Genomic DNA, 6,988 nt, shown 5'->3' with positions numbered 1-6,988 from the left:
TGCGGCTCAGTCCTGCCGTACCTCCAAAACCTGTAGGTTTAACTAATATTAGAACTATGGGCACCGGTCCGCCCCACCTCGGAACTTCGGCACTCGAGATGATACCGGCCGCCAGCGCATAATTCACGAAGTGGCTGAACGTCTCCGTGTAGATCACGACTGTCAACAGATAAATAGGAAGTTTCGTCAAAGAAGAGGGAGAAGTGAGCATTGTCATCGTGCGTTGCCGTTGTATTTTTTTGCGAGTGTGCTGTTTGTGCAGGCGGGGAATACTACTGACTATTGTGTATTCTCTTTCCTCAATGATGGTCGTTTGCGATGTCTTCTCCTCTCCTCTCTTACTTGTCTCCCTCGATCGATTTTGGGAGCTAGAGGTGCGTTGGGTGTGAGATGCTGGTGTGTAATCAGTTTCGCCGGAACAAGCTGTAAGAGATCGTATCGGTAAGGTGCCCCCATTTTTTCTTACCAACTGGGCGACGAGAGTGTCATAAGCATGTAAAACCATGACAGGTGATTTGAGGAAAGTTCGAGGACATTGAGCAATGTCATTCGCCTAGTCTCAATCACAAGTCTTTCTCATGTCATGTTCGTTCGTACAATTAGCTATAACCCGCTTTCGACGCTGTTCCCCCACTCAAGTTCGGCTTGCGTTGCACATCGTATAGCCTTCGACGTCGCAACGAGATGAATACTAGTTGCTCATACTTGCGAACTCCATACAGATTCTGGCTACCTGGGTTGACCCTTGCATACAGAAACAGAGGGTCCGACATGCTTTGCGCGCTCGTGGTACCTACAGTACCCTCCCGTGTACAGGTATAAAATGACACACATGCTAGGACAAAACATAAAGGGGCCCTCGGTGATGCGGATAACTTTCGGTAAGAGAGACTTCCTACACAATCTTGGGTATCAGCACTTGACTATCTAGGACACTGACCAGATCCTGAGGGCAAACAGTAATCATACAGTCGCTTGCAACTCTCCTGTACTCATTGTGACGCAACTCCTTGAGTAGAAGTGCGTTGAATGGTTGCTTCAGCTGTTCCAACAGCTCCCACACAGCGTTGTCATTGCTACCGGTTCGCGTCGGGAGCGCTTCTGGATGCCAAGGACGAACAAGACTATATCTACAGGCATCCTCATCAAGGTAGACCGACTGTGTGAGCTCGAGGGGCGTAAGGCGCGATGCATGAATCTCGTATGTATAACGGTCGGAGTGTCTAGTTGAGGTCCCTTGTAGTTTGACCACAGTGACTGGGTGGGCGATGGAGGGCAACACAAGCTTATTGTTGACAAATTTGGCCCGCGGTAATCTTGCAAGGTTATTGTACAATTTTTGTGCTTTTTCCAGATCCAGGTCACTGTGTTTAGCAGGGTTACTGGGGGTCAGCTGGATGTCAGGTACCGTCTGGTACGGTACGAGATTGGCAGGGAAGCAGCTATTGAACGATGATGCCTCCCCAACCCAATCCAGAACCGAAATGTCTCCAGAACGAGAGATGATCTCTGCCAGGAGGCGTCCGAGGGCATTCTCCACAGGTTCGCCATAGAGGACTGGTAAGTGAACCTTGAAGATTCCAAAAAGTGAGTAGGCAATGTCTTCTGGTCGAGTGGTACCACGGCCTGATGCCCAGTGGAGTCTGGTTCGTGCGTCATCCATGCCCGGATAGAAATCCACAAGGTGCCGTTTTGTTATTCCCGTTGCCTTCTGGAGCTCTTCGAGCACGGTAGGGTCTGTTTTGTGGTTCGCAGTGTCACTCGTCGTGTAGAGAGACCAGTCGTACGTAAAGAAGAAGACGGTGTGTGAAGCCAACAACTCTTGAAGTGTCCATCCTCGTGTGAACCAGACACTATTGGCAAGCGAACCAGCATCGAAGACATCGGAAAGGTACACAATTGTCAGGGATGACTGGTGGTACCAAGAAAACATCGACCCAATCGCTTCCTGCAATTCGGCACTGCTATCTTTGTCAATGCAGCAAGTATCGCTCCATGCCCACTGGAAATTCTGCCCCAAAGCGAGAATGCAAAAGTGCTGGAGTTTCGCCAGACCGTCCATGCCGCCTAAGTCATAGATATTTTTCCCTTCAACGTCGCGCAGTCACGGCTCGCGAATCCCCCACTTGTGAGACAGCGTGGCAAATTCAAAGAACTCTGAGAGCACATCATCGATCTCCGTTACAAGTTGCTGGCTGTTGAGCGGAGAGGTGGACAACAGCAGTTGCTTGTACTGATGGCTGCCCTCGAAACGGGATACCTGCGCATCCCGGTTACACAAAAGGCCAGTGGGCGTGTGCAACAAACGGTGGGGAATTTTTTCAACTGTTTTGGAAACAGCCCTCTTGATTAATTGCTTGATATTAAGGGAATTGAAGCCCGAAGAGCTAGCCCCTGGTTCTTTCACATGAGCAGGAGCAGACCCTGCTCTAACCTTCGTTTTGAGATAACTCGCGAGAAGGTCTCGAGATAATACATGATCTGGGTGACCTGGGCGGTGAAGCTCCCACGCAGCTTGCGCGAGGCTAACAGCCTCACTCATGATGTTCGCTGGGCCTTGTCTTTGAAATTGTTCGTGAAGGGCACTAGCGAGGTCGAGAAGAGGTCTGCATCGATCCGGCAGAGGAGTACGTTCCAATGCAGCCCGGCGAAGAGATATGATCTCTTCCAGGTCTGCCATGGAATCCTCCCTCCTGAAGCGTTCGTGAAGGCAGTCGTCGAGTTCGAGAAGAATTCTTTGTCTATGTGGGTCGTTCGGGACCATGTATTCCGACACAACTCGTCTTATCATGATTACTTCGTCCAAATCCTCTTTCGTTCTCTTCTTCTTGGACCGTTCGGAAAGGAGGTCGGCGAGATTGATGAGGGCATAATGGCGTTGTGAGTGTTCTGGTGGCGTACATTCCAGTGCAGTTCGCCCAAGCGTGATTACCGCATCCAAATCAACGTTCCTTTCCCTTCCCCTGAATTCTTTGATAAGGTGATCGGCAAGATCTTTCAGAGCTAAGTGACCGTCTGGGAATTGCGCGGACATGCGCTTCAAGGCAGGTTCCTTCGGGAGGGGGGCGGTCACTTTTGCCTACGTATGCATGAAAATACAGTTATTTCCAAGATGGATTGAATGCGGTGCAGAGCGATGTACCTGAGTCTCAGCTATATCTTTGAGTAGCAACAGTGCCGCACTCCACGCTGTTTCTGGTTGGCCTTTGAAGACTTCAGGGAACATCGATGCATGCCATTTCCTGTTTCCGTTGCCGTTCAACGCTTCCGTCATAGTTTTGAGCTGCGACAACCGTTGGCTCTGCGTTTCGTCGGGAAGAAGCGAGTCCAAGTTGATAGTCGGCACCACATAAATGCAGGGCGGAACCGTGATCTTGCTAGAAAAACGCTTGACAAGCAACTCGAAACGCTGTAACATCAGTGTACGGAAATCTGTCGGATCCGAGTCGAGCGAGTGGAGAAAGAGAATTCCAGAATGACATTTTTCGGACAAGCTGTGGCAGTATTTAAAACGTTATAATCAAAGGGCATTTGTCACACCCAACTTTAACCAACTAATCATCGCATTCTCAGAATCGAGATCGAGATCTTCACGGTTCGAATGGAATAAGGGTATCTTGACAACTACGATATTGACTGGGCCGTTCATGAGGTTGCACCTCAATGCTTTGACATGCTCTGTAAAATGTGGACCCATCTCCGTTACTTTGATACCGTGGCATTCAAATAATCGGTTGGCGAACTAGAACTCATTTAGGAAGTTTTGCCTGTAAATCAATGCCAACATTACCAAACTCTTGCCAGCCTCAGCAGGGTCGACCACACTGCTGACGACGTTAGGCCTGACGTTTAGGGAAGTATGCCGCCACGTACAAGATTACATACACATTCTGAACAGATGAGACGAGTCGCACGAGCTTTCTGGGGATGCCGCAACTGCAAATGTCCTAGCGCATAAATGACCGTGAGAAGGCAGCCACAACACGCAAAGAAAGGGACAGAATACTTGCAATCTCCAAGCTCCGCTTTAATGCTCCCAAGTTATCATCCACGGCGCGGAGGCCCGTTCTTAAGGAGGGTGTCGACTGCAGAAGTTGTCAGTTACAAGCAAACATGAGTGTGTCATTTCACGCACGCGGAGGACATCGCATACAAGCCGCATCGAATTCGCACAGGCCGAAATAACACGAGCATCTGTCGATCGAAGGACCCGTCGTACTTCAGATTGCCTCTGTGCAACACTCTGGACGATTCCCTGCACATCACTCATATGCCTAAGAGGTAGAAGACGGTCATCCTATTTCTGTATATGATCCATTATCTTCTTACTTTGCAAAACCTTTGATTGCTGTCTTTATCTCTGCCGATAACCTCGTCAGTCTTGCTTCAGTTACTGCGTTAACCAGGAGCGTAGCAGTTTGCAAGACTTGAAGAAGTACGTGGTGCGTTCCCGTCATGGCCTGGGACAGGACGGCATGAAGTCTTTCTCGACGCGAAGTCAGCGACGAAGACTCACCTTAATTGACAGAGCAATGCTGAGAGATGGAGAAATCACGTCCTTGAGATGAGGTATACGAACAAGTTCTGCCACGCCAAGAGCAGCTTGCAGAAGAGGAATTACCCGAACCAAACCACCCCGGTAGCCCTCTGTGCTGCAAGTTCCAGAACTGCTAAGGCTTATGATGCCCGATCCAACAGACCGACTATTGGAGGAGGTATCGGAGGAGGTAGAAAATGAACTTCTCGAAAGCAACGAAGTTCTTTGGAGAAGACGCTTGCTATCCGGTGGAACCCGGCTACGAGACCTCTTTGTACTATTCTTGAGCCGCTTGAAAACTCCCTTGACACCCGACATCAGGTCAGTGAAAGTCGCCGTGACGGCTTTTCCTGCCGCTGTCCTATGAAGTGGCACATGTTTATCAACCATTTCTCGCTGGATTTGAAGTGGACGGCGCTGAAGTGGTGGCGCCACGGAAAGGCAACTAATAATTTTCCAGGAAGACTCCATTGTCCCGTCGAAGCGATGAATAGTTGATCCCAAGTTGATCATGGACTGCCAGAAGTCGGACCGCAGTTCGCTTTCGCGTGCTGAGCCAACCTCTTCAGTTACTTCATCCCACATCGTTGTAACGAGGACGATATTCTTAAAGTTCTCCTTTCCACATAGTTCCTTGAACATATTGTAGTTCCTTAACGGTGTTCCTGAAACCCTATTGTCTGAAATTCGGTGCAAATACAACACGCCGCTCAGTTTGAGGTTCTTTTTGTAGCTGAAACGTTGTCAGAATCGAGACTGCTCAACAATCAAGCTGGATAGCTTACGCTGTATTTAACCAATGTGCAATTTCCCTAAGAATCTGGGCATCTGTCATGAACGTATCGTCGAACCCAGGAGTATCAACTAAAACAATGTTGCGGATGCCATCGGAATGAGGATATCGAACCGGGCGAATTTCCTTTGTATACGACATCAAATCATGACCGGCAGTTACAGTAGGTCTTCCAACCGCGCGATCAACAAACTGGGTTCATTCAATTGGAATGAGCTTGTGAACACGCGTGGAATACTCACAGTGCTTTTTCCGGCGCCAATGGGACCCATGACACTAGCATCGAGCATTAGTATTAAACATCCATACGGGGAGTGATGCCTACACACGCGATAATGATATCATTCTCATCAATCGCAATTTCCCCGAGCTGAGACGTCGGGATTGCAGTTAGATCATTTACACTATCACCGAACTGGCATTTGAGGGAGGAGGAGCTGTTTTCCCAGGCCTGGACATCCTGGTCACCCCTTGGTGGTGTATGACGAACATTCCATTCAGGTACGTCACTTAAAGGACATGAGGAGTAGTTGACGTCCCCAAGGGCCGCAAACGGGGTAGATGAAGAGGAAGCGTCATAGGTATTCCCTAATGCAGACCGAGACAAAGAACGAGCCTGTGTCCGCTATTAGCCTAGAGAGGGTATGCAGGATTACTGGGTTACCTTGGAGAGCGACATCAAGAAAAAAGGGAACACGGAAGTCCGCTTCAAGGAGGGGAATCGGCATGGAACACACCCTGAGAACTTGACCTCGCATTTAGGAAAGCTTGATAACGAGACATGACACGAGGACGAGAGCCAAAGCGCCAATCTAGTCGTGGCGAAGACTGGGGGGAGCACAGCCGCTGAGTGCTGAGTCAGCATGGTCAGAGTCGGTTTGCGCGTGACTTGCGCGTGACGCATGTACATTAGCAGCTACATCATCCCACAGCTTGCTTCGAGCTTAGCTCATTGCTCGTGAGGCTCTCTCCCACTGCGCCATCGGCTGTTAGGCGACATGTATATGGTACGTGCTGGTACGCGTGGCTGAAACAAGCGGAAGATAAGCTTCCCTCCTCCCGATGCACAACATAGAGCCCCCCTGAAAACCTCCAAACCTCGACTGGAGAACTTCTTCTAACGGGCTGAAGATGCGGCCACAGTGCTATCGTTAGCAATGTGATTGACTGAGGTCACTGCGGTTGCACCACTTGATGCATCGCTAGCTCACGTTGCACCAAGCTTATGTGTTCTTATTAGTCACCTATCTGCGCTCGTCAAATCACTGTCGTAGCCGTGACGCTCTCGCACATCACACGGAGGTTCCTGCCTAATGTCTGAAAACAACTCCCAAAATGACGACCGTATGCGACGTAACATACGTACGTACCCTTTCCAGGCGTATATCCTTACAACCGGAAGTCCGGAATCCATAACACGTTAGAGGGAAGCATAGATATTTTCGTGTCCATTGGAGGCGTATATTCTTTTTCGGAGTGGTATTTGACCCGTTACCAAGGCACCCTTTTCTCGTGAGCAATACATAATTAAACGAAGAACTCAAGACACTTTTCATCCGGCTCGCAACCTTCGTCCTCCCTCTCCTCGCGCTGTACGCGTACTTCGCACTCGCATATTGGATTCTAGCGAGTTTTCCGCATGTGATGTTCTTTTGTCA

General features: G+C 49.5%; 3 protein-coding genes across 3 annotated transcripts; all 3 read right to left on the bottom strand.

Moving 5' to 3' along the window:
• Positions 1-666: 666 nt before the first annotated feature.
• F5J12DRAFT_851470 (uncharacterized protein) lies at positions 667-1,705 on the bottom strand. The gene has a single exon (XM_051746544.1). It carries the CDS (start codon positions 1,661-1,663, stop codon positions 896-898), a length of 768 nt encoding a protein of 255 aa, XP_051596845.1. The 5' UTR covers positions 1,664-1,705; the 3' UTR covers positions 667-895.
• Positions 1,706-2,104: 399 nt separating this feature from the next.
• Positions 2,105-3,034, bottom strand: F5J12DRAFT_725248 (uncharacterized protein; the record flags this gene model as incomplete). Its single annotated transcript, XM_051741618.1, has 1 exon — positions 2,105-3,034. One exon carries the CDS (start codon positions 3,032-3,034, stop codon positions 2,105-2,107), a length of 930 nt encoding a protein of 309 aa, XP_051596844.1.
• Positions 3,035-4,498: 1,464 nt separating this feature from the next.
• F5J12DRAFT_772346 (P-loop containing nucleoside triphosphate hydrolase protein) lies at positions 4,499-5,602 on the bottom strand (the record flags this gene model as incomplete). Its single annotated transcript, XM_051742264.1, has 3 exons — positions 4,499-5,270; positions 5,323-5,522; positions 5,573-5,602. 3 exons carry the CDS (start codon positions 5,600-5,602, stop codon positions 4,499-4,501), a joined length of 1,002 nt encoding a protein of 333 aa, XP_051596843.1.
• Positions 5,603-6,988: the final 1,386 nt, after the last annotated feature.

This window comes from Pisolithus orientalis (genome assembly GCF_024613125.1).
Source record: "Pisolithus orientalis strain OTSU chromosome Unknown F5J12scaffold_34, whole genome shotgun sequence".
Taxonomy (NCBI): domain Eukaryota; kingdom Fungi; phylum Basidiomycota; class Agaricomycetes; order Boletales; family Pisolithaceae; genus Pisolithus; species Pisolithus orientalis.
This window is presented reverse-complemented; position numbering and strand designations above follow the sequence as displayed.

Bases quoted from the DNA above. Each gene is read 5' to 3' on its own strand.
- F5J12DRAFT_851470 (XM_051746544.1), bottom strand. From the start codon at position 1,663: ATGGATGACGCACGAACCAGACTCCACTGGGCATCAGGCCGTGGTACC.